The 26,871-nt window shown below is 52.5% G+C and overlaps 3 protein-coding genes across 4 annotated transcripts in view; all 3 read right to left on the bottom strand.

Moving 5' to 3' along the window:
• Window positions 1-4,173: 4,173 nt before the first annotated feature.
• SELENOS (selenoprotein S) lies at window positions 4,174-8,737 on the bottom strand. The gene is made up of 6 exons (XM_081124603.1): window positions 8,589-8,737; window positions 8,051-8,185; window positions 5,990-6,096; window positions 5,028-5,117; window positions 4,835-4,916; window positions 4,174-4,684 (listed from the first exon to the last, which is right to left on the bottom strand). The coding sequence occupies exons 1-6, from the start codon at window positions 8,662-8,664 to the stop codon at window positions 4,605-4,607; spliced, it is 570 nt and encodes a 189-aa protein (XP_080980729.1). The 5' UTR covers window positions 8,665-8,737; the 3' UTR covers window positions 4,174-4,604.
• Window positions 8,738-12,989: 4,252 nt separating this feature from the next.
• On the bottom strand, window positions 12,990-20,357 carry SNRPA1 (small nuclear ribonucleoprotein polypeptide A'). Its single transcript, XM_081124452.1, has 9 exons — window positions 20,210-20,357; window positions 18,676-18,823; window positions 17,682-17,760; window positions 16,795-16,841; window positions 16,041-16,143; window positions 15,376-15,455; window positions 14,903-14,978; window positions 14,189-14,282; window positions 12,990-13,423 (listed from the first exon to the last, which is right to left on the bottom strand). Exons 1-9 carry the CDS (start codon window positions 20,289-20,291, stop codon window positions 13,365-13,367), a joined length of 768 nt encoding a protein of 255 aa, XP_080980578.1. The 5' UTR covers window positions 20,292-20,357; the 3' UTR covers window positions 12,990-13,364.
• A 3,210-nt stretch (window positions 20,358-23,567) lies between these two features.
• The window catches only part of PCSK6 (proprotein convertase subtilisin/kexin type 6), a gene marked incomplete at its 5' end in the record, with an annotated part of 102,777 nt that continues 99,473 nt past the window's right edge, over window positions 23,568-26,871 (bottom strand). For both annotated transcript variants that reach the window (XM_081124518.1, XM_081124519.1), the window contains 2 exons: window positions 23,568-24,928; window positions 25,927-26,039. In XM_081124518.1, the coding sequence (XP_080980644.1) occupies window positions 24,831-24,928; window positions 25,927-26,039 (211 nt within the window). In that variant the 3' untranslated portion in view covers window positions 23,568-24,830. The remainder of the gene's footprint in view (window positions 24,929-25,926; window positions 26,040-26,871) is intronic.

The following is a 26,871-nucleotide window of genomic DNA, read 5'->3' as shown; positions in this document are numbered from 1 at the left end:
CCGAAGAGACACGGCAAAGGGATGGAATGCGCGACCACAGTGCCGGGGGGAGAGTGCCCGGGGCCCGTGTCGCTCTCAGGGCTGGTCGGTCACGCACAAGCATTTGACGCTGTTGTTTCTTCGCTGTAGATTGTACCTGCAGTATTAACGGGGGCCTGGCAACGCAGCGCTGGGCCCTAAGTGCGGGCCGCCCGAACTAGTAAGACCAGCACCTGTGGGTGCTCCTTCCCGCCGCCGGAGCTGAACAGCGCCGTGGGGGGCACAGAAGGTGGGGTGCCGGGTGACTGAGACACGTTCCCTGAAGGGGGTGAGGCCGGTGCGCGGGTGGCAGGAGGGCGCGAAGGGGCTCGCCCACAGGAACCACGTGGGTGTCGGCCATCGGATTAGACGCTACGGGAGCCTCGTTCCGGAGGGTACCTGGCCCAGGATCGTCCGTGTGCGAAGTGCCTTCGTGGGTTTTCCGAGCCCTTGCGGACACACGGAGATATGTTGTAAGCGCAGCGCGCACACAGCGCCTTCCAGAGGTCCGGCGGCGTTATCCAAGGTGAGTGTGAGGTGGGCTCGCCCTTCCCGGCGGCGGCCTCTCCCGCTGCCTCCCACCCGTGGGGGGGAGGGCTGAGTGGGGAGGGAAAGGGTAGCCCCCATTGCTCTCCAGAACCTGCTGAAACCCTCTCCAGAGGTGGAGCAGCCGGCACATGTGGGTCTTGCAGGGAGGCAGGTAAGAGGGCGTGATGGGCTAGGCTACAGGCGCTCTCCCATATCCCGTTCTCACCTCGGCTTTCCCCCCAATGTTCCTGGGGCCTGCTCCCCAGGCTCTGGGGACCGAGCCAGATCACACGCGTGGAGCAACCAGGTAGGAGACAGCCGTGGCCCTGGTGTAGGCCCATTCCTCAGGCACTTGCCGTGGAATTTTTTGTGCGTGGAGGCGTGGGTGGTGGGGGTGGGGAGGTGCCCTGTGGGCTCCGGATGTTAGTCCTCTGGGTCACCCCCAGGTTTGTGGGCGATGCATTCGGTGCTGGAGAATTTGTACCGTCAGGGTTGTGGTGTTAGTTCCCTGCCTGGATACTGTGGGGCTCCGTTGGAGAACAGAAGAGAAGGGAGGGTGTCTGGTGCCTGGATGCTGCCCTGCCCTGGAAAATGGGGACGGTGCAGATTGTGGAGGGGGGGGAGAGGCATGTGGTGGGCTTGACAGGCTTGGTGGCCTTTGGGCACTGTTTGTGCTGGTCACTGGGTGGGTTGGGTTTTCTCAGGGGCTTTTGCTTTTTGTGTGGTGTGGGCATCGGCCCAAGGAGGGGGGGAGTTTTCCAGCACAGAATCTCCGGGGGGGGGGGTGGGGGTGGGGTGGGTGTGTGTGTGGTGGGGGGAATTCACTCTCTTGCCACATATTTGTACCTGCAGGATCACAGGGGGATGTGGACGTTTGCTGCGGCTTCCAGACAAGGTATGTAGCCACCTGCATGGGTAGACCAGCACCCCAGAGGTAGGCCGGCAGAGGAGCGTGTGCGGGGATGGGCGTTAATGGGCTGGCCACGGGCAAGCTTTTTTGGGCTTCTCTCTCAGTTCCTGGGGCACTCAAGTGGGCAACCCCTTGGGGGGATTGTATGTGAAATACGTGTTAGGGGGCTGAGGGGCCCTGGTTGGGGTCGCTCATACAAGGTGCCTCCGGAGGCAGACACAGCCCGCACAACTTCCGCCCTCTCTGCTTCCACGCCCCAGGTTCAACCAGGCCACCCCGGAGGCTCCCTGGAGGCAGCAATGGAGAGGTGGGGGAAATCCGTGGCCTGGCGAGCTCTGGACCAGCCTGAGGATCCCCTGCTCTGGTGCCCATAATAGGTGCTGCGTGCTCTGCAGTGGTTGGAGCCTGAAGACATTGGTTCTCCAGGTTTTGAGGACCCGCTGCCAGAGCTGCCCACCTACCTGGTCCCAGGCGTCTGCTCTCCTGCGCCCAGGGGCCACGACCTCCCTGATCCCCGGACTCCAAAGCCTGAGAGCGATGGGATAAGGGGGCGTGCCAAGGCCGTCCATTCAGTGCCCAAGTGACCCCACTCCCAGGGCTTTGTGTTGCCTGATCACCAGTGCGAACATCGGATGGATGGAGCTGAATCGTGCGTTCAACCTCGGGGCGTGTCGCGGGCCCGCGCGTTGGTTCCAGTCTGGGAGCCACATGCATGCAGAGGGAACTTCTGAGGGGAGCCAGGCGAGGAACCAAACGGGAGCGGTGCGTGGCCCACAGCCCCATAAAAAACGATGCCTAACCGCGTCTGGCGGCTGCTTTTTCATATCGTTTTTTGCGCCCAGAGCACAGGATTTGGCCGGTGTGCGGGCAGCTGTCAGGCCCCAGGAGGCGGGAGCCGGCACGGGCCGTGAAGGGGAGCTGAGTAGGGTGGCCACAAACGGTCCATTGTCGGGGCCTTCGAGGACGTGAAACTCAGACGGCCCGCCCTGGGCTGTGCAGGTTCCTGTTGCTGTCCTGACGCCCGCAGGGTTGACCAGTTGGCTGCGTGGGCCCCCCCCAGTGGTAGTTACGGGGTGATGGGGGGATTGGTGACCGGGCCACAGCTCCAGAACATCCCATGACCTGTGGCTCAGCCCCGCTAACCAGTGCCGCCATTTGAAAAAATCTGAAGGGGGTGTTTTGTGCTGCCAGATTAGTAGCCACCTTCGGGGAGGTGGCTGCTGAAGCTGTATCTAGGTCTCGCTGCAATGTGATGCCTCGCTCTGCCCTGGCTGCAGGGGGGATGCGTGGCTGAGTCTGTGGGAGAATGTCGTGGCCTCAGCGCTAGCCGTTTATAGGCTCCAGCACCCAAAGGCGGTGGGTGTGGCTCTTGCCTGTGTTGCGCGCCTCAGCTACTCGGTGTGGTTGTGGTGACTGCCCTTTGTGGGCTCCCGGAGCTGTGATGGGCACAATGTGCGAAGCTATACCGGGTGCGATTCTCACCTGTGTTGTGTGCCTCAGACACTTGGTGTGGTTGGTGGTGAACTTCACCTTGGTTGCTGACCTCCTGGGCCCTGCTCTGGAGCATCCCAGGCTGGTTCTTGTGCTTCGTGGTCTTGAGAGGCAAACATGTTCCACGATGTTTGTGCTGAAGGGGCTCTTGAGCTTCTTTCTCCCCAGAGCGGAGCTTGTGCACCAGAGCTGGGCCTGCTGTGAAGCCGACGGGGCCCTGCATCTGTCACGCAGGTGCCTGAAGGGGGACGTGACTGTCTCTTCACTGCCTTGGGTCACTGCTGCAATTTCTGAATAGTGGGCCCAGTTGCTGGGGGAGGCACTGGGGTGTGTGTACAGTGTGTTCTGATGCAATGGTGGCTGCGCCGGCCCCAACGCTCTGTCTGCAAGTGGTTTTGTGTATTTGGTTGCATGTACTCTGTTCCTGTTGCGTTTTAATTGAAAATGCTTATGAGGGAAGGTGGGACCAAGGGCTTTTTGTGCGGCAAGAAGCCAGCCTCACACATTGAGGGTCCCAACCCTCCGGGTGTTGCCGCTGCTGCTTGCTCTGTACCAGGAGCTGTGGGGCTCTGGCTTCTGAATGGGCTGCCTGCTCTTAGTGTTTGAGGCAGAGACCATGTAGTGAAGCCCCGGCTGGTCCCTCGGTCTTCCATGTTTTTAGGAGCCAGTGTGATGAAACCCCTACTTGCATGGGGCCAGGGCCCAGGAAAATCAGGCCTTAGTGTTGTCCCTTTGGTGGGTGCTGGGAGTACCCGAAAGTGTGGTCTCAATTGTGGAGGCTGGAGTCTCCCGAGACTGTGGCCCTTTTTCCCCCTTGGGTTTTCCAGTTGGTGCAGCTGTCAATTTAAGCCCCTGGTGTTTTTTTGCAGCTCCCCCATGTCATCACTTGTCAGTTTCTTGGAAGTAGGACTGTCCAGGTGGACTAGGCCACTTTGCGTCCCCACCCTCGTATTTCCCAGGAAGGGCACCTGCACCAAGTTGGCCCTTAATGTTTGGGGGGGGTGCCAGCAGCCCCTATAACATCCCATCAGTTCTGATGGCTGCACTTGCTGTTGTGCCCCCTGGGCTGTGATTCGCCTGCCTACCTGGGCAGGTTCTTGAGCCTCTTGGGGGCAGTCAGATTTTTTTTGAGTTTAAAGCAAAGTGAAGTCCTCAATGTTTCTTGGCTTTTTTAAAGCACCCCCTGTTTTTTTTAATGCTTTAGACAGAAATGAAGGAGAGAGAGATGGTTCCTTGAAAAGTGGTTATTTTCAGGGAGTTTACAAAGTGTCCTGTACAGAAGACATACAGAAAAACCCTATCAACTGTCGGCCTCAGTGATCCTTGGTGGTGGGTTTCACCATTTACAAGGAAGACATCATTCCACGCAGCCTGTCACAGCGACCCCCCCACAAGGTGTGTTGAAGGACCACTAGTTTAGGTCTTGCTGTTTTTATCTATCCAATTACCCATGAATCAAAGGTTTTTTAAATAGTTGGCTTCACTTGAAAGGATGACCTTTCAAGCCTTAAAGGTGTCTAAGTTAACAGAAATGAAAACCCCATGGCCCCTGGGCTGGTCACTGTGAAAAAGTGCGTAAGGCAATTGAAAAGGGGGAGGGGAGAGTAGTGTGCTTGCTTAGTGTCAAAGGGGTGACGCTGAGCAAGGTTCCTTAGCCTCATCCGCCGGAGGATGGGCCTCTGCGGCCAGGTCTCCAGGAGCACGCTCCACCTCCTTCCCCAGACAAAGGGTTATAACCTGGAAGTGAGCAAAAACTTGTAGTTACATATAATACCCTCCCTGTTTCCCATTGAGATATATGTAAGGGGGGGGGGAAATGCCTGTATAAGGAGAATCTCAAGAGGAAGGACCTTGTGTTCTTTAAGGCAGTGGTTTTGGGGTACTTACCACTTCCCCGCAAAGGCTTTTTGTCTGATTTCCGTTTGGGGAGGGTTGAGGAAGTAGAAGGCTCTGGGGTCCTGTCTTCTTCCTATTTTCAGGGGAGAGATGTTGGTGTTGGTAAAACTTGATCCTATTGAGGAAACTACTGGGTAGTGGGGGGGGGGGGACTGACTTTTGGGGGGTTTACTTTAAACCTCACCTGGGCCTTTCTTGTGTTTCCTTTGTAACTCCTTCCTTCCTGCATGCTGTCCCACATTTCAATCTTCCTTCTCCTTTTCTCTTCTTCAAGCTGTTGAGGAAAAGGGGACCTATGTGTGTTTCATTTAAAGAGAACTGCTTCTAAAACCAACTGTGCCCCCTTCATGTGGGTTTGTGCTGTAATTGGTGTTTATAAAAGGGGGGTCTTGGTTGTAAAGATAAAAGGGACCCCGCTGCGGGGAAGGAAAGCTGGAGTGGAGGGACTTGTGAAAGTTTTATATCCATTTAAAAAACCTTGCCTCTTTTTAGAGGGTGGAGTCTAAAGCCCTAGATCCATCCACTTTGTGAGCTAGCTTAGAAAGAGGAAGGCCCTTTAAGGGGTCGACCAGATGTCATAACTAATTGTGCTTTCCGTGTACAATTTCCTACTGGTCCCTGGTACCCTAGAGACCACACCCTACCACCTTGTGGTTGTGTGTTCTAGGCTCCAGCCAAGCTGGGGAGACCAGCTGCATAATGGATGCCCGGCCAAGCCTGGCACAGGGGTTGAGCGTCGACCTAGGATCCAGGCGATCGGGGTTCGATTCCTGGTCAGGGCACAGGCCTGGGTTGTGGGCTCGATCCCCAGTCGAGGGCGTGCGGGAGGCAGCCCATCGATGACTCTCATCATTGATGTTTCTCTCTCTCTCTCTCCCTTCCTCTCTCTGAAATCAATAAAGATATTTCAAAAAAAGAGTAGATGATTACCTAACCACTATGCTATATACCTGAAACCAATACAAAATTAAAATTAAAAAAAAAAGACTAAAAGCAGAATCTACACTTCTGTCTCAGATTGGGTCAGATCTGGTGGGTTGTCACACATGCCTGGTAGGAAGAAATTGCACAAGGAAAGCACTGACCACTTCTGACCTCAGCCTCAAACCCTAATTTCTTAGCGCCATGTATACAAAGGAATCCTACCTGTCTTAGTTTTTCCTTATGCCTCTCAGCTTGTGCATTTAATTCTTCTTGCATTCTCAAGCGGGCCGCTGCCAAAGCCTCTTGTCGTTTTACAACATCATCAGGTTCTACAATGAAAAAAAAAAATTAAGGTAAAACACCCTCATAGAAAATGTACTCTTGAGAGTACATAAAAGACAATGTAAAAATATATTTCTACACAAATAAGTTTACCCCTCTACATGTGGCTGCTTTTGGGGGTAGGAGACTGTCCCACAGCCATCGTTCTGAGCCCTAGTGAAATATCTACAGCACCAAAAACCTCTTAGAAATGATCAGTTCTGGCCTCCCTCAGCAATTCCAGTTCAGAAAGCCTGGCACAAACACACAGAGATTTTGTTCCATGACCTGGACACCTCCCAACATCCAGCCAGAAATCTCCCGTATTAGGCATCACTTGATTAGCCCAGGCCTATACAGAAAAAGCTAAAGGCCCTTAGGTATTTATCCTTGTTTCTACAGAACAGAGAAAAATCCCTCCTGCTCGCATTAATAGAAACCAGCACCCCAGCTTGACCTCTGCTTTTCTCTGGCCTAGAGCACAGTTATAGCAATACACCATGGAGAACTCTATCTGCTCATCTCTTCAGACCAACCACCATGCTAAGGACCACTGAGGGGCAACTAGGGTTTTTCTTTTGCTTTTTAAAAAAATATCTTTATTGCTTCCAGGGAAAGGGAGAAAGAGAAACTTCAATGATGAGAGTCATTGATCAGCTGCCCCCTACACACCCCTGACCGGGCATGTGTCCTGACGGGAAATCAAACCCCGATCTCCTGGATCCCAGGTCCATGCTCAACCGCTGAGCCACGCCCCACCGGGCCAGGCAACTAGTTTTTAAAGGGAAGGTTAGAATTTCTATACTCACACCTGTACCACTCAAAGTATAGGTGATCATCACTACCTACAGATAGTAGGGGAACGAGGCCACTGAAGTAAATCCACAGACGATGGGAGCCAAATCTCATGATCAAATAGTACACGTGTGTGTGGGTGGGGTTGGTAGAGATGAGTGAAGCTTTGAAACAGAAACAAAAATACACTTCCACTTTCTCTACAAGTGTGAATTCCAGGAACATTTCTGTCGAGTCATTCTTAGAATACAATCAATCTAAGCGTAGTTTTTCAACCTACTTTTCCACACAAAACTGAATAGCACAAAACACCGCCTCTCACTGCAGGTACTTTCCATGGTGCTTCCTAAAGCACCACGTGGGATGTGACTGCTCATCCTCGCCGCCAGCACTTCACTCGTGCAGGTGGCTGTAGCAGGTGACTGACACTGTCCCCAGACACCACTGTCATCTGCTTCGGGAAACCCTGCAATCTACAGGCAAGACTTACAACTGTACTTCACAGTCTGCTGTTGCCCTAGAGACAACAATCCGAGAGACTGAGGGCTTCCCGGGAGAGGAGAGGAATGCTTGAGGTTTTGCACTGCGACAACTGCTTTCCTCCCCAACCTCAGTAAATGGTGACTCCTGGGGCTGGAAAATCATCCATAAAACGGATTAAAGTGAAAACTTTTCACTGGTCTGCCTGTTGACCCTGAGTTCTCTCCCAGGTGTATGAGATCACAATTTACTCATCAGGCCTAATTGCAAACTCCACTTGGTGGTTTTTACAAACCAGTCCCTCTGAAATGGCGGCCCTTTCACTACTTAGAAGCTACAGTTCCTGAGGACATATCCAAAGAAACATTAGGGGCTTTGAGAATACAGGGTAGGCCCAATCCCCAGCCCGGGCCACAGGAGGAAGCCCAGCAATGACTCTCATCACTGACGTTTTTCTCTATCTCTTGGAATAATAAAGATATTAAAAAAAAAAAAAATACAGGACAATTAAACACCTCTGAAAAACCTCTGAAATAAATCTATTGCATTCACCACAATCATCCTAAGAAGCAGAAAACGGTTTCCCTTCCATACTGATCACAATCCCGCGCCTCTTGCTCAACGGCAGCCCTGGATCCGCCCCCGGCTACTAACCCGCAGCAGCCTGGATCCGCCCCGGCTACTAACCCGCGGCAGCTGCGGCGCCGTCCAGCTCCCTCTGCCTCGCGGCCCGCAGGCGGGTGGAAAGCTTCTGAAAGACCACGAACAACAGGACGCAGCTGAGCACGATGTACCAGCCGTAGGAGGCCAGCAGGGAGCCCACTGGAAAAAAGAAAACACTTTGCCAGGCACCAAACAGGACTCGAGCGGCGACACCGAGGAGTGTATCCGACGCGGGAGGGCAGCGGCCCCCCACATCCCGGGAGCCCGGGGCAGGGGTGGCCGTGCGGGCGGGGGCGGCGCCGGCTGTTAGAAACGCGGGCGGGGGGCGAGGGGCGCAGCTGGGCCCGGAGGCGCCCGCCAAGGGCTCAGGGAACCCGGGTCCAGAGCTTCCTTCCCAAAAATACCCAAAACGGGCCGCCGCCGCCCTGGGAAGCGCGGCTCCGGGAGGAAAAGGCCTCCCCCAGCCCGGCCCGGCGCGCCGCGGAGGACGCTCCGAACATGGCGGCGCCACCCCCAGTCCCTCAGCCCCAGCCCCTCGGCCCCGCGGCCCGCGGCGACTCACCGGTAACGTGCAGAAAACGCAGCCCCTCGGACTCCAGCGCCGGACGCGCTGACAAATGCTCCCCGTCCCGCTCCATGGCGGCTGGAGCGCGGCCAGGCAGCGCCGCGTCAGCGCCGCGTCTGCGCAGCCCCGGCTTCCGGCTTCCGGCCCGCCCCTACGTGCACGGCCTCGGGGGCGTGGCCTCGCAGGCCCAGCCAATCGCGGCGCAGCGGGAGCGGCGGGGCGGAGCCTCCCGGGCCGCAGCCCCGCGTCCGCCTCGCCGGCCTGGGTTTGGCCGCGCGACCGTCGTCCTCCCCGCGGGGCGGCGCGCTCCGGCCGCCGCGGTTCCCGTCCGGGCTCAGAAACCCCGCTGACCCCCGGGCTTCTCCGCCCTTCCGGAGTCGGAACCTCTTGGGGATGAGCGGCGGCTGCAGCACCCGCGCGGCTCCGCTGTCGGACCTTCGCGCTCTCGGGGACCCGCCGCCGCAGCGCCCTGCGCCCCCTCCACCCTCGCCCCCGGCGCCTCTCCGAGGCTGCCTGTCTGAGATTCCACTTGGGCTTTTTTTTGCAGAAGGTTTTAAAGTGAACGTACGGAGCTGTCTCAAACGCTGCTACACAATTAATAGCTGGGTTTTTAAAGAGACCCCCGGATTCCAAACCTAGTTTTAATACCCGACCGGATTGCTGTGCCCGTCTCTCCCAGAAACATAGACCAGTCGGGACTGTTCTGATCAGGCACAGGAAGGTTGTCATCAGCAGTTTGCAGCCAGGGAAAGTCCAGCACGAGCGGGATCGGAGAACTAAGACATAAACCGCAGCTCCGTGGCCGCCTAGTCAGTCCCACCTCCTTGAACCCAGGACACTTGGGGGTAAATGGTTTGCATGGCTCCTCCCCGGCCAGAGGCGAACAGCTTCAGTCACCCCACCCAGGGGGACAGATAACAGACACCCAAGTAGTGCCATTTGCCAACCACACCCAAGGCCGGGCAAACTAAGGGAATAAATCTCATTTGGGGCCAGCAGTATAAAGCTCGGGAATATTCTGTTATCCGCCCCTAAGACGTCCCCTAAACGCCCAGCCTTTAAAACCGCTGAAAATGAACGTCCCAGCGCCCCCTCCAGGACGGACCCCAGACTTGCAGCCAGGGGAGCAATGGACAGCAGCTCCTCTGGGGCTTACCCCTGGACCTGTCTCCCCGGTGACAAGGTGATGGTCGCTATCTCTGCAGTCCCAGGTAGGAAGAAGAGGCAATCTGCATAAAACCCTCGCCCCGAAGATGCGCCCATTGAAAAATAATCCTCCCTTCTTTTAAAAGTACATTTTCTGAGTTTCAGTCAAACTGACAACATATAGATCTCAAAAGCTCCCCTTTGTCAACAGCTCCCTTCCTCTCAAAACCTTTCATTTTTTACAACCCCTCCCAGTGCCCGTCTAGTGGCTGGATAAGATGCCCGATGGATGAGTCAATAAAGATAATTCCATTTTCATATTTACTTGAATTTTATTTAGCGTAACTGTGAAAAACTGGGGATGGAGCCCGAAACCCTGACTGGGAATCGAACCCTGACCTCCTGGTTCAGAGGTCGACCGACACTCAACCACTGAGCCACACCGGCTGGCCACCCTCTGGAAGCTTTGATACCCCCAGGGCTTCCAGCCTTGCTTTGCCTAGAAGTTCCTCAAGGGGGCAGCTCTGGGGACACCCCGCTGACCCCAGCTGTGTGTTTACAAAGCAGTGAATGAGAGGAGATTCCTGAAGGGCTGACTGCAGTTCTCCACCCCGGCCTAGAAAAGCCTGAAAGCTCTTCCCCTTGACAATGGGCTCCTCAAATCCAGAAATTGAGGACTCAGGATCTGGCAATTAACCAAAATTTAACAGCTAAGCTAACTGCAGGTGGAATTTTAAACCAATCAACTTTCAGATCAACACTAGGCAAGTAACCTGCCTGATAAAACCCCCGGCCTTCCCCTCGGGGGAGGTGGGTAGTCTGTTTGCCTGAAATAATCCCTTTTCACCTCCCCCACCCCACCCCACCTTGCTGCTTATAAAAACCTCCCACTTTGCACAGCTATTGGAGCACCCATCTAGTAGCTCAACAGGTGCTGCCCGATTCATGAATTGGTTCATATAGTCAATTAGATCTTTATTGATTTTTAGAGAAAATATTGATTTGCTGTTCCACTTATTTCCATTGGTTGATTCTTGTGTGCCCTGATGGGGGATCAAACCCATGACCTTGGCATATTGGGACGACTAACCAACTGAGCCAGGGCCTGTGTTAAGTTTTTTTTATTTTAGAGAGGGAGACAGGATAGAAGCATCAATGAGAAACATCCATTGGCCGCCTCAGGCACGCCCCCTACTGGGGAATGGAGCCCGCCACCTGCACGTGTGCTCTGACCGGGAATCAAACGGGTGACTGACTTGGCTCGGGGTTAACGCTCAACCACTGAGCCACACTGGTGGGGCTGAAGGTTTTTTTTGGTTTGTTTTTTAATATATCTTTATTGATTTCAGAGAGAGGAAAGGAGAGGGAGAGAGAGAGAGAAACACCAATGATGAGAGACTCATTGATCGGCTGCAGCCCGCAACCCGGGCATGTGCCTGAAAAGGGACCCGGTACAAGTTTCAATCGGTGACTTTCAACCAGTGAGCTGCAAGAATTTTTAAAATATGCCAATACCTACTTAGTCAGGGGCATGGGACCTCTCTTCCCCCAGATTGTCAAATAAGTCAACAGCCAACACAGTAGCCGTCCGGTGTGAACGCCCTGTCTTGAGTCATAAACATATATATCATATAATGGAGCTGCATCTTATTGGTCACATCGCATAAGGTCTCGTCTGACTGCTTAATTCTTGGTACCGGAAATCCTATGTACAAGTTTAGGCAGCTGATTTTTTAAAAAAGTCACTTTAGAGCAAAAAGGGTAGATAATTACTATTACTACTACTACTGTGATTATTATTTGTGAATCAACCAAAATTATACCTTTCTTTGATGCATAAATAACTGAAACAACAAAAACCAGTATTTCTCTCTCTCTAAAAAAATCAATTGAAAAAATTAAAATGAAAAAAGAGGTGTCAGATTCCATAGGAAAGTTTACCCGAGGCTCATTGATATAGACAAGAGCTAAGTTCCAATGGCATGTTTCTGGTCACTAAACATCTAAATAAAGACCCAAAACAGCTCAAATATTAAACATGGAAATAAATGTGAGCTATACATACATTTGCCTTGCTTACCACCTGCCCTGTAATGTCTGTAATCATGAAGATGAAATAAATGGTAAGATTTCGTTTCTACCACCGATAGTGAACACTTCCTGTTACTCAGGACTTTACCATATAAAATAGAAATGAGCACAACTCATGAAAATAAGGCACATTTTAAACATATACAAGAATAAGTTCCTTTGTATACTATACTGTGAACTGCAGTGCATCTGTGTGCACATGTACACACAGTATGACGACAGATGGCTTATTCAACTAAAATAGATGTTACTAGAATGCATGGATAGTGGTGTCTTGGTTCAGTTCCTAGTATATGGCTCTTCTTATGGTCCCCTTCTTTTTAGCCACACTGTTACCTTTGTCCATTTACCCAGGTGTGTCATCTCACCTCGCCTGCCTAGAACCATAGTTACTTCAGCAATTGCTCAATACAACTGCTCAGGTGTTGTTTGCAAAAACTGGACAAAAGGTGGTACGCAGAACACGTCACCGCCCTCGGTAAACTCATTGGCCTCAATTTGTCATTCTTGGCAACCCTCCCCTCACTGTAGCCTCCAGGTGGCAGAAGTGTACTCCTAGCCTTAGATTTGGGGCATGGCTGGTGGTCGGCTTTAGTTAAGGGCAGGCAGGCAGGGTATCAACAGTGAGTGCAGGTCTAGAGGCCTATTTCCTTCTTCTGCCTTTCCCCAGTTAACCACCCTGTCCAGGGACAGTGAAATATGTGAACCGAGCTCACAGACCTGCAGGGTAAAGCAGAGCCAGCTGTGAGAGTAAACAGTGGTTGCTGCAGACAACCTGAGTTCTGGGCTGGTTTTGAGGGACTTGCCCCCACTGCCTTCTCAGTGGCCTAAGTTGGCCATAAGAGGGTGAGAGTGTAACACGGCATCCAGGAATCGTGAGGAACCCTGCCTTGGCCTGCGCACTGGGACAGCTGTGTCCCCTCGTGGTGCCTCCACATTGCAACGTGTCACCCTGTGAACTCCATCAGCTGACAAGTGGAAGCTGCACTGCCCCCGATTTTTCAAATCAATCACTCATCGTTGGCATGTTTATCAAATAAAACCTTCAAATGCCGCTGATTCCTGCGAAGCCCTAAGCCTGGCTGCCTGTAACGCAGCTTTTGTTATTTGTGCCGGAAAACATGCACCAGAGGTAGCAAAGTCTACAGACAATCACTGGTGGCACATTGATAACCTTGAGTTTTATTAAAGATTTAAAATCCTAAACATTTCAGAGAGGATGGAAGCCCAGTTAGAAACGCTGCCCTCCTGCACCTCTGGCTTAAAGGTGTCCACATGCCTCACTGCGCACACAGCCCAGCAACATGCAACATGGCGGCGCAGCGAGTGTCCTTTATTGTTACTATTTGTAAAAAACAAGGCATTTAGATTTCAAAGTGTATATTGAAAAATGACCAGCAGCAGTTTGGAGCATTTCAACAACGCTTATGGACTCCTCTCCACTGACACAAACAGGACTATTACTCATATTCAAAAGGCAGGACTTTGTCCCAAGCGGACACGTTACACATCCGGTGGATACTCCAGCCGTGCAGCTCAGGACCCGTTTGTGACTGTGTCTTCTTCCATCTCCTCTTCGCCATCATTGGTGGGGCCTGAAGAGAAGTGCAAAGCCAGAGTCAAATCGATTTCAGAGAATGAGCTCCCTCAGTGTGTGAGCCCGGGGGCGGAGGATCCTGCGGGCAGGCCCTGGACACGGAGGAAGCCCAACAGCAGCCTCTGCCCTCTCAGGTCTGCCTTTTTTTTTTTCTCGATTTCAGAGAGAGGAAGAGACAGGGAGAGAGAGAAACATCGATGAGAGTCACTGATCGGCTGCCTCCTGCTGAGGATCAAACCCACAACCGGGGCATATGCCCTGACCGGGAATTGAATCCTGACCTCCTGGTTCATGGGTAGATGCTCAACCACTAAGCCACAGCAGCCGGGCTATTATCTCGGATTTAAAGATGAGGAAATGGATTTAAGGTTAAGTGGGAGACTAAGAAATTTACCCGAGGACAGAGCTGGGGAGGCTAAGATCTGAGCCTCGGGCTGTTTGACTCTCGAACCCATGTTGCCAACTGCTAAGCCTATATATACACACACGGGGCAAGTCCACGTGGTTTCCTCTAGGGCTTGGTCTCACTCCATGGCTATAAAATAATGTCTGCATCAGCTTTTCCATAGAGAAGCCCCAGGGTCCTCTGACATAGTCCATATCTAACCACTCATCTTCAAAGAGCATCTAAAGGGATCCCGTGAACCTCAGATTTGATGGCACTGAGGTGCTATTCCAGGATTCTTGGGCCACAGCATCCAAACTCTTTGGGAATCCTCTGGGTGTGACATGAATTTGGAATTAGACAGAACACTTTCCCGACCTGCTCGGCGTTCCCGGCCAGGTATCTGGCCCGACTGCAGCAAGCCCTTCAGCCGCTCCACCTCCGCCAGCGTCGACGCGTTCGCTATGGCGTTCTGGGGGACACACAGTGGAGACGGACAGTGAATTTCACCGAAGCCCATCAATCACCCAGATAACACCCACAGAAATTCCCAGCAACTTTTTAAGTTGGAACATTAAATAGTTCTGTGTTGGGGGAGAATTTTATTGGCACGTTGAAATCAACCCAAAAAATGATTCATAAATTTCCAAAATTGGTTAACAAACGCAGGCTCTCTTATAGTAGAGAAAATATCCTAAAATGTTACAAATGGAACTGCCTACTGGGATTATGTTGCTGGATAATTTAGGAGGCAATGTTATAAAATTAGGATTTCTCACTGATCACCAAGGAGGAAATCTTCAGAAGCAAAAACTAAGGCAGACACTGACACGATACACAAAGCGACTAACTGTTCAAATACACACCTCCTGCGAAAATGAGAAAGACCAGAGCTGCCTCCACTTCCAATGGCTCATGTAATTAATTCTAGTAAAAGTCTGGTCCAATAATTAACTTCAAGCTAGTTTTAACAACCGCGGGTTCTAACAACCGCGGGAAAAATCTGCAACGTTCAGAATTGGATTCGTTCCATAAATCTGTGTCCTAGACCCATGGCGGCTCTCTCGAGCCCGAGACCTAACACCTCATTACCTTGATCGCCTCTACATCCCCTGGAGATGGGCCACCTTTCTTCTTGTCAGTTGGCAAACCAGCACCTGGGTTGAAACTTGGGAGGGAAGAAAAGAACTGTCAAACCCAGACCAGCAGAAATTGCTTCTCTTACTTTCAAAAGCTTTTGAAAGTAATTCAACCAGTGTAGTATCTTATCTTTGTTAACAAACTGATACAAGAAACTGTCTCCTTCAGAAACACCACTCAGATCATCTTTCTAGAGAAAGCAGGACACATACAGTATGACATTGAGACTAAATACTGAGATGTCTCCCTGCTGATCGGGTAGAAATCTCATGTGACGCGTGGACCGCTGATGGCCACGGACTCGCATCACGCAAATGTAATGCTGGATTAGCCACAGGCGTTTTGTTTACTTTTGCGGGAGGCAAAATGCCAACCAGAGTGTTTCTGAAGGTGCAGTGGAGTGAAGTTGGGCGTCCGTCTCTTACGTTTTGCTCCTCCTGGCAATATCCTTTGCAAGCTGTGCACCCCGTTTGCCCTTGAACATTTTCTCTGCCTCCTGACGCTCCTACAGCAACACCACACACAGAGTTAATGGAAACAGGAACACCACATGCACTTAGATGCATTCCTCAGAAAACATGGAAGGAAACGCTTCTGAAATCTACCAGCCTGGTGAAAATGCCGAAGGCCACTGTCACGGTAAAGGAGACACAGTGGTCTTGCCTTCTCTGGTGAAGCTCACTGAAGACCCCTCTCCTCCTCTCAAGGAGGGGCTCCCAAAGAACTAAGAAGGTTCAAAAGAAAAAAACCTTCCAATAAAGGGAACTCATTGCAATAACTAAAGCTGCTGAAGACGATACTATCAAGCTCCCCACAGGGAGCGGTCTCCTGTGGCCAGTGCTCACTGTGGCTCCTAGGCTAAGCTACCGCTGGGATAAGCAATACTACATAAGACAGCTTTACCTCCGAGCCCCACCATACACTCTGCTGCGGAAAAAAATTTGACTTGACAGTTTCTTTCCCACGTTTTTATTACAAAGCAATAGTAAAATTCATTAGGCAACTAAAAAAAAAAAAAAAATCAGGAACACATATCCAGTATCAAAACTACAAATCATGAATGCCTTATGATGAACAGAATGATACTTACTTTTAGTTTCACCTTCTGGAAATCCAGCACTCGGACTTGCGGGACTTTGTAAATGACATACAGCCTGTAATGCTTCTTGTTTGTTACAGGGTTTCTCAGAATACTACGAGGAAAGGAGCAACATCATGCCAACCCTGTTCACAGCACAGCCTTCAGAGGTTCATTTTCATAACATCTAATGAGTCCATAAATTAAGGAAAAGCCACTAGTCTTCATATTTAACTTCAGTGTCATAATAACTTAAGTAGCATTAGAGAAATGTTAAAAGAGTACTGGGCCCAGAGAGAATATTTGCAATATTGGTTGTTTTTATGTTTTTATTGACTCTAGAGAGGAAGAGAGAGAAACATCAACTGGCTGCCTCCTGCATGCCCCCATCAGGGATTGAGCCCACAACTTGGGCACATACCCAGACCGGGAATCAAACAGGCGACATTTGGTGCACCGGACGACGCTCAACCAACTGACCCACGTTAGCCAGGGCTGCAATATTTATTTTTAAAATGTGCTTTTTCTTTTCTTTACTGGTATAAACAAAATTAAAAGGTTTATTTATGAGTTTTAAAATAAATCTTTTAAAAAAACCTTTAAACTTTTTTCAATTCCACTTGACATTCAATATTATTTTGCATGCCTTTCAGGTGCAGGTGTACAGCAAACTACAAGGTGCTTTTTAGTAACCAACTGTTTTAAGGTCAAGGCTTGTAAGGCTGTTAAAGGACTTCACTGTCACCACCACAGATAGTTTCCTTACCTTAGGTAAGTCAGTGATTTGAGAGACGCCAAAGGGTCCAGGTCACCCTGTAAAACAACAGCCTCGGGTGAGAACACACATCCCACACCCTGTTTTGATACACTGAAATGGTGATGCCTTTGGAGCAAGGCCTTGTCCTATTTTCCTTTCTGCTCTGGCACCTAATACATTTCTAATGAAGAAACTGAAGGATCTGAGTTTCTTAAACTTAAATCTTGGCCATAACAGCTTCTAGCTTAGCAGCGATGATGTCTTGGTGCTTTTTGAAAACACTTCGTAAATACACAACAAGTTGCTGGTGGCGGTGGAGGGAGGATTGGAATGTTTAAGGACCCTGTGCTGTTTAGGAGGGTAAAGGTAATATTGGTTACCTTTAAACTTTGATAAATACACACAGACAACAGTATGGCGATGGTCAGAGAGAAGGGGAGGGAGGCTGGGTAGGGGGCCAGTGGGGACACCTGTAATAGTGTCGACAATAAAAATAAAGAAAAAATTGATAAATACGTATGTTTTACTTCATAGAATGCTAAGAACAAAGTCGTAGCATTAATAATTTCTAAACTATTGAAGGAAAAATGGAATGAACAAAAAGAGAGTAAGGAAACAATGAGGAGAGAACAAATGAGTGGGACAAATAAGTTCTAAAGAAAAGAAAAGGGGACCTCAAATGCACCAATAATTACACCAAATGTAAACAGGCTGAATATGTCATTTAAAAGATTTCAGACTGGATTTAAAAAAATAATCCTGTCCCATGCTGTTTTCAAGAGAGTTAAGAAAAAGATAAAAAGGACGATAATTTTCTGGATTTTCCAAGTTTTCTAAAAGAATGTAGAACCTTGAACTCCTCCCTCTAAACACACTGTTCCCCTTGCTCGACTTACCAGCTCCACAAGACTGTTGTTGGTGAGGATGAGCTCTGTTAGGCAGGGCAGAGCCTGATCCAGCCCCTCACCTATGCGGCTGAAATCAAAACAGATGGGCTCTTAGTAAAAGTGACAATTCAGTAAGCTGACAATTTTATCTAAGTCCTTGCTCCGAGGATCTCAGACTTCCAAGTGGCAAGAACTGGAGAAATTTTTCTGCCAACACCCGATGTGACAGGGGCACCGAGGAAACCTTGTCTGGGGTCACGGGGTGAGTGACAGAAGCGGCGTGACTTTAGGACCCATGCTTGCTGAAGGCTGTCGGGGGCTCTTCCTGCTACCACACTGTCTAATGAAACCTAAGAAAAGAAGAAACTCTGTGTACAACAAACCACCTGCCTCCCATCACGGCTTCTGTGCAGGCGGCACTCGCGGCTCAAGTATAACACATACAACAATGATGTGAATGGTTAATGCATGAGAAATAGGCTTTTTCCCAAATGTGTACAAAGCAGCATGGTTTTCATTTAAATGAGAAGCTTACCGTGAATATATAAACACACCAAATTTCCCAGGAGATGCAAACAAATCTAGACTAGCAATTTTCAACCGGGGTGCTGCAAGAATTCTTAAAACATGAAGTACCTGACTATTTAGTCAGTGGCACTGACCTCTTTTCCCCTTTTCTGTCAAATTAAAGAAATGACATCAGCCAACACAATAGCCGTCCAATGAGACTGAACCAAAATTATACCTATTTTTGGGGGTCAGATTCTGTGTGCTGCAGAATTTTAGTGATTAGTTTGTGTGCACCATGAGATGAGGAAGGTTGAAAACCCCTGGTCTAGACCAATGCCAAGTTAAGCTCTAATCTGTATGAGAAAAGGGCAGCTATTTTCTCATTTTAAGAGGAAACGTGAAGGTGTAACCGGCAGCGGGCACCACAACGTCTTCAGGGAACTGCAACACTTACACGAGGAAAGAACAATACTTTCCACTAACAGACACTTACCATATTCTATTGTTGTTTACCAGTAACGTCTTCAGTCTTCTCAACAAAGGAAAACCATCCAGTTTCCTGATTTCATTGTCGGAAAAATCAATGGCATCAAATTGGTCTAAGGTGGCACCGAGATTTTCAATGACAGGAATTTTATATCCTGTGAGAAGGTGGCAGATAAAACCACACAAGTGTTAACAGAATTAAGACGTATCTCAAAACATTAGCAGTATTTCCCAGGAACTGGGCTCAAAGCTTCCATTGGCTCAGAAACTGTTCACCCAGCACCTCTGCCAGACCCTGCAAGGCACTGGCGCAGACAGTGAGGAACAGGAGAGACTCAAGCCCCCGCTGCCTGAGCTCTAAGGTTCAGCAGCGGTCACCAAAACGGTGATGCCGACAAGGTCCAGGGCACCGACGATGGGGACACTGGCCCATAGTAATACTGGCAGCGAACATTTGTTTCATTTTTTTAATCCGAACTGGACAATATTTTTCCATTGATTTTTTTTTTTTTTTTTTTAGAGAGAGTGGAAGGGAGGGGGAGAGGCAGAGAGAGAGAAAAACAGCTAACTGCCCAGCCAGCCGGGGCTCAGCGGCTGGGCATCAACCTAGGATCCAGGAGATCGGGGTTCGATTCCCGGTCAGGGCACAGGCCCGGGTTGTGGGCTCCTCGATCCCCAGCAGGGGGCGTGCAGGAGGCAGCCGATCAATGACTCTCATCATTGATGTTTCTCTCTCTCTCTCTGAAATCAAAAATGATATATTTAAAAAGAAAAAAAAAGAAAAGCGAAAAACAGCTAAGTGACAGAGACCCATCGACGGGGGAAGGGGGGCGGGGATCGACCTGCGGCCCAGGTACGTGTCCCGGACGGGAACTGACCCCGAGACCCCGCGGCGCGCGGCCGGCGCCCTGACCACTGAGCCCACCGGCCGGGCTGGTCCCCCGACGCCCTGCCCAGCTTCACTCCGGCTGAAACAGCTACAGGCTCCTGAACAGGGCGCCTGCACCGCGTACACTGGTGGAACGGCGCCCTCCATCAAGGCCCCCACGACAGGGGCACAGCGGACAGTCGGCGCCAAGAGGGACACTCGGGGAAACGCGCGCGCACGTCGCCCTCGGCGTCCTCCCCGACCGGGCAGAGGCAATTCCCACGCGGCCCCGCCACGCGCTCCCGGGGTCACGTGACCGCCTCCACCGGCGTGACAACCACCGACTATATTCGCGGCCCTCACACAGAGCACGCTGAGAAACAGCGGCCCACGGACTCGGATCCGGGGTCGAACCCAGGCTCCCCCACCCCCCGTCGGCCGCGCGTGGAGCCGCCGGGACGCTCCTCAGGCCCCACGGACTCGGATCCGGGGGCGAGCCCAGGCCCCGCTCCCCGCCGTGGGCCGCGCGTGGAGCCGCCCGGACGCTCCTCAGGCGCCGCGGGCCAGGCGTGGGCGGGGCGGGCCCTCGGAGCGGGCCTCGCGCACGCGGCGGGGCCGGGGCCGGGGCCGGGGCCGGGGCCGGGGCCGGGGCCGAGGCCGGGCTCGGGCTCACCCCGCAGGTCCAGCTCGCGGTCCCGCACGGCGTTGGTGTACTGCGCCGCCTGCTCGATCAGCTCCGCCGTCAGCTTCACCATCCTGCCGCCTCCCGCGCCCGCTCCCGCCGCCTCCGGCCGCCTCCCGCCACACGGCCGTCCCGGCGTGCCCCGCGCGCCGCCAGGCAGCGCCAATCGAGCCGGCGCATGCGCGCGCCGCCCAGGCCGAAGCAATCGAAGCGCCGCGCTCGCGCTCGCGCTCGCGCTCAGCTCGGCGGTGCGCGCGCGCCTCGGCGGGGGTCCCCCGGGTCCCGGCTGCCTTCCCGGGGCGCATCTGGAGCCTGGAGGGCCCCCGATCCCAGCCACTTGTATGCGCTAGTTAAGGAGAATGTCACGTCCCAGCGTCCTGCGGGGGACAGGAAAGCTGTCACTGTCCTCACTCCACCTGGGATTGGGGCAACCGCGGGGTCCAGGGCTCCCGATCCCTGCCGGGTTCTGGGCTCCGGGCCCCGGGCTACCACGTGCGCCACCCGCTCCCGGCCAGGCCCCGGGCACGGTCGGATTTATGGCTCCGCCGCTAGTCTTCAGACGATGCAATACTTATATTGACGCAGCACATAAAGAAAAGCGCACGGATCAGGAGCCTGCAACGGGACGAGCGACCACACCTGCCCCTGCGGCCGGGTCCAGGAGACGAGCGCCGTTCCCGCAGCCTCCGAGCTCGGGATGACCGTTTTATTTCTCCTTTTACATTTTCTTGTATCAGTTCCGTATTTTTTGCTCTGGTGCATTGCCTGAGATGTTATTTATTATTATTTTTTAATATATCTTTGATTTCAGAGACAGGAAGGGAGAGAGAAGCATCAATGATGAGAATCACTGATCGGCTGCCTCCTGGGCGCCCCCTGCTGGGGATGGAGGAGCCTGCACCCCGGGCATGTGCCGTGACCGGGAATCGAACAGCAATCTCCTGGATCCTAGGTCGATGCTCAACCGCTGAGCCACACCGGCCGGCTTGGCTGGGATCTTAAGCACAATGTTGGACAGTAGTTGGTAGTGGGCATCCGCTAGCAGGCATGACTTCATAGTCTAAGGGGTGGGGTGGGGAAGGGGAGAGGCCCTAATCAAGTGATCAAAGTTAATATCGCCAATAATAGACTAAAGAAAAAGCCTGTATCACCTCCTAGGATGCAATGAAAAGAACACGGCATCTGTAAGATTCCTGCCAAGGACACATGAACTGAAGAGAAATACCAGGAAACCTCAAACACACGATCACTGCAACTAATGGGCCTATAGTCGTTAAAAGAAAGGCTCAAGGTCATGAAAGTCAAGGAAGAAGACTTAGAGAGACATGAAGACTGAAATGCTAAGTGTGATTCTAAATGGAAAGTGTGGTCTAAACTGGGTCTTTTTGCTAAGGGCGCTCCTGGGACAGCGGGCAAAATTTGAATCCAGTCAAAGGATCGGGTCGTAGTGATGCATGCGTGTGAGTTCCCTGATGCTGACGACTGTTCAGGAGACGGTTCTTGTTGATAGGAAATAGCCTCTAAAGTATCTGGGAGGTAACAGGGTATCACACTGGCAATGTGCATTCAAACTGTTCATGAAAAGATTTCTCTGTACTAGGAACTTTTCTGTAATTTCGCTTTGTGATTGTTTCCAAATTTAGAAAAAGTTAAGCCCAGCCGGCTGGATCCCCAGCAGGGGGTGTGCAGGAGGCGGCTGATCAATGACCCTCTCTCATCATTGATGCTTCTCTCTCTCTCTCTCCTTCTGCCTTCCTCTCTTGGAAATCAATAAAAACTTAGATGAGACTGACGAATGTCAGAGAGATGGAGGAGGGCAGGTAGGTGGAGGGGGAGGGGGAGAGAGTAACCAAATAATTTATATGCATATATGCACAACCCAAGGACACAGACAATGGTGGGGAGAGGGACTGGGGAGAGGGAAGGGACGGGGTTGAGTGGGTCATTGGGGAGAAAAGGGGACATCTGTAATATTTTAAACAAAAATAAAATTAAACACACACACACACACAAAACACATTAAAATTTAAAAAAAAAGGTTGAAACAGTCCAAACTTCACATAATTCCAGAGAGGGCCATAGGGTGGCGCGCTTAGACCACAGAGCTGGTTTTACTTGCCCTTTAGCTTGCTGGATTTTAAAAAAGCTTTACTTTTAAAACGGAAATTAGTATAGGTTTCTGTTACTTCAGCACATGGACAGGTAGATAAATCAAACTTGGGCAGTTTAATTTTAGGGTATCTCTATGAGGTTGAGAACATTTTCTGATTTCATTTCTTTTGGCTGGGGTTTCTCAACATGGGCACAGTTGAAATTCTTTGGCTGGATAAGTCTTTGTTGTGGGGGCTGTCCTGTGCATTCCAGGATATTCGTCACCATCCCTGGCCTTAACCCACTAGATGTCAGTACCTTCCTCCAGTTGTCACCGCAAAATATCTCCAGACATTACTGTCAAATGTTCCCAGGGAGACAAAAATTACCCCATCGAGGACCAGTTTTTGGCAACGTCTCTGTTCTGGGCACTTGGGTTTCTATTTGCTCAACAGTGAGCCTAGGGGCGATCCGATCACCCTTAGTGGGACCAGGTGAGCACAGATGCAGGGCAGGCCAACCATGGCAGAGCAGCAGATCCAGAAAACTTGTTTAGGGGGTTGGATTTGGACCAATTTCACCTGGGAGATGGTGGTGGTCTTGTCATTTGTCCCATCCCCTGGAGAAAGGAGGACACTGCTCCAGTGCAAAGAGGGTCTGGGTGACATTTATTGCTGGTCCCAGGGCTCCCATGGCCCAGCTAGCTGCACCTTTCCCAGAAATTCCAAGTCAACCCTGAAATCCCAATACAACGACCTTCATCAGCTTTGGTTTTTTTCCTAAATCAGTTCTAGTTGGTGCATTTCTTTTATTTGCAGCCAAAGGATTCCCAGCAAGTACAAGTTCCCGCCCTTGCAAAGGCCGAGGTAAAAAAACGCATGCAGCCCTGGCCGGGGTGCCTTAGTGCTTAAGAGCATCGGCACACACACCAAAGGGCTGCAGGTTCAACTCCTGGTCAAGGGCATGTACCCGGGCTGCAGGTTTGATACCCGGCCCTGGCTGGGGCGTGTGTGGGAGGCAACCAATCCACGTGTCTCTCTCACATCGATGTGGGTTTTCTTGCCTCTCCCCCCTCCACTCTCTCTAAAAATCAATGGAAAAAAATATCCTCGAGTGAAGATTAAAAAAAAAAAAAAAGAGATTTCCCACATAATGAGATGGGATGGATCCGGAGACCACAAATAAAGCCACTTTGCACACTGCTCGGCACCCACGTTTAATCGCTGTGCCCTGAAAAGAAATACAGGCTCCTTAGCTGTGGGCTGTTAACTCTTTTATTAATTTAGGGTTAACACTGTTCTGCTCTGTGGATTTCGTCTTCGGAGGTGTGGCTTCGATCAACACCTGCGGGGTTCCCCCAGCTCACAGGGACGAGTCGGATGCGTGACAGTCAGCGGGGGAGCAGGACCAATGGAGAAGTGCAAGCTCGACAAAATTTAAGGCAAATGTTGCTCCCGTGTTACAGGGAGTCGATCAAGCAGATCTGTGCATCTCAATGAAAATATATGAACTATCTGTCAAAATAATTAACATCGGTAAAAATCAGAACATGTAGCTTATAAAATGCCTACACAGGTTCGGCAGAACGAGTCGTCAGGCCCGCAGTCCACGCGGACATGGACAGCCACCTGGACAAGTCCCCGGGGAGCAGAGGCCACATGTGTTTGAACAGCAATTCCACGAAACGGGACACGGGGGGTTAACAATTCCCGGGCTGGCCTTACAGCCTGGTCGGGAACTGCTCGGCCACGGGCTACCTTTGGGCTGGCCTCCGGGACTCCACCTGGGGACCCTCCTGAGACGGCTCTGCATCGGGTGGAGGGGACATTCGGGCCATGAGACTCCCGGAGACACAGACAGAGGGTGGTGACAAGGGGCGCTTGGCTCCCTCAAAGGAGAGGGTTTGGAATCTGACTTTCTCGGCCATCGCAGCGGTTTAAAAAGTCACTGACTACATAGAAACAGATGCTCTGTCCCAAGTGGCCAGACATTTTCTGCCTCCAAATCTATCTTACTTGCAGCCTGACCAAGCCGTGTCCCTCACTGCCGTGGGAGCGGCAGGAGCAGGGGAGGGGCTCGGCCCTTCAGCGCATGGGGACAGCAGGTTCTGCGGCTGGACGTGACTGGCACTGACTATGGAGACGCTCGAAAGCCCAGGGAAAGGGTGACATGTGAGGCCAAGTGGCTTGACTTTCTGCTTTGGTCTTGAAGATTCAGTAAACTGAGGTCCCAGAAGCTGCTCCGACACCGTGGGCTCCCCGGGCTCCCGTCTGGAGTCTGCCAGGAGAGTGCAGCCAGCAAGCGGAGTTGGAGGGGACATCGCTGCCTTACGGACGCCTCCTGGGGGCCCACCCCCTGGCCGGGGTGCTACAGATGCCCCCTGGGGACCTCGCTCCCGGGGAGATAAAGCTGTCGGATGCAGGGCGCCGCCCCGGAAACGGGCTCTGGCTCGCAGTCTGGAGACAGGCGGACAGATGGACGGACGGGAGCGGCCTTGCCCTCTGCGGGCGGCCGGGGGCCCCTACCCGGCCCGGAGGCACGTGCGGCAGCAGAACTGGATGAAGAGCTTGCGCTCGCAGAGCCGGTTGGACTTCACCATCTCGCAGAAGGTCTCGTCGGCTGGGGTCCCAGGAGAGAGAAGGGAGACGGGTCAGAGCTGGGTGCCCGTTCATCCCACTGTGCCGCCCCTGATGGGGGTGGGAGACGTACAGGGAGCGAGGGCGGCAACCGGGGCAGCCCTCGCAGCCATCCCTGTGACGCGGGGAGCCCAGGGTGGCACAGATGGCATATGGAGTTCAGGGGCTCCTGCTGAGTGCAGAGGGGGCAGGGTCCAGGAGAACATCTGGACTGCCAGTGAGGTCTCAGTGCTCACATGCACCTCTGTCCAGGCAGCTCTGCTAAGGGAAAACTTAGGAGGGAGCCTTGGGGGGCAGGGACAGGCCTAGAAGGGGCAGGGACAGGAGAGCCATGCAGACCTGCCCTCCCCTTGGCTTTTGAGGACGTGCTGCCATTCCTGAGACCCGCCTGGGACCACCTCACTGTCCTGGGCGGGATCCCTAATAACCTGAGTGTGTGACTTTCTCAAGAGGGGGTTCCTGGCTTCTAAAGGACTCCCCCAAACTGATCTTTGGGATCCGCTGAGTTCCTGTTTTCACAACCTGCCCTGTCTCCCGATCTCCTGAGAGAACCAGGGCTCTCCTGCGGCACAGATGTGGGTCTTCCCCGTGGGACACGTGGGCCCTGACTGTGGGCTCTGTGAGGCTGAGGCCCTTCAGGCCTCCTGACTTTCACCTCCAAGGTCAGGACCCTCCTGATGGAAGAACCACACACAGGCCACCTGGGGGGGATGGCATGAGTGGGAACAGTGTAAAAACAAAATCATTTTTAAGAGTCGCTCAACAAACCGACCAGCTTTGTGGCCGGCATGTGTCTCTGGTCAATGTGAGCGGGCTGAAGGGACGGGAGGGAGACTAGAGGAGCCCCAGGATGGTCCAGCCAAGGGTGCGCAGCGCCTGCTCAGAGAGCCCCCCTTCCCAAATTTTCTTCTCCGTTCCCTGTGACCAGAGGCCAGCGGGCTGAGCTCCTCCAAGGGCAGGAGCCGGGCCACTAGGGCTCACCGTTGCTGCAGGTGTGGTTGGTGATGCACGAGGTCCCCAGCTGCATGAAGCCCGTCTTGCAGCGGCTACAGTTCCTGCTGGAGCCCTCACAGCTCAAGCAGCTCTCGTCGCACCTGTGCGGGGACACGGGTTCCACTGCTGCGTGGGGAAGGGGCCTGTCCGCTCCAGCCCCTCCCCTCTTGCCCTATGCCCCTCACTGTGACCATGCCCCACGATGGCCTGAAAGCCTGGCCAAGCGTTTGCATGTCCTTCCTCCCGTCTGACTGCACTGCTGTCCCCGGAGGACATAGATGGTCCTGGCCGATAGCAAGACCACATCTAGAGGGGAGGACAAGCCCTGGCCTCAAGACTCCACTCTGATCACCTGTGGACTCCACCCGGGATATGACAACCCTGATCCCGGAGCCTGGCCCTCGGAATCTTGCTGCGCACCAGGCTCAGCTTTCCCGTGGTGACGATGGCCTGTCCCTTGGGGTGGGGGGGGCTCCCAATCTTGCCCCGGAGATCCGACCCAGGGCTATTTCTAAGACAGAGCACCATGACCTCAGGGAGGGTTGGGACACTCAGCCCTCAGGTCACCTCTTGCGGTTTATTGGAATAGCCACACTTTTATCTGTGTGCTATGTCTGCTCTCATGGTGGTGGCCTGAATATCTGTGGCAGAGACTGGATTGCAAAGTGCAAGCTACTAACCATCAGGCCCTTTGCAGAAAGAGTTGCTGATGCTGCCCTGGGGCTTGGATCGGTACCTGTCCTGCTCTGGGCCACGTAGGGACTTGGGCGGGACCAGCTGCCTGTCTGAGCCCAGCTCCTAGGGACTGGGTGTCCATGGCTCCCATCTGCCGCCCACCTCTTCAAGTCCGGCTGCACAAATGCACCGACTTGTGGCACAGGTGGGGCTCCCATGGAGTCGCTACTGGGGTGTGAGTACCACCAGGTGGCACCT

This window comes from Miniopterus schreibersii (assembly GCF_964146895.1).
Source record: "Miniopterus schreibersii genome assembly, chromosome: 22".
In the NCBI taxonomy this organism is placed as follows: Eukaryota; Metazoa; Chordata; class Mammalia; order Chiroptera; family Miniopteridae; genus Miniopterus; species Miniopterus schreibersii.
This window is presented reverse-complemented; position numbering and strand designations above follow the sequence as displayed.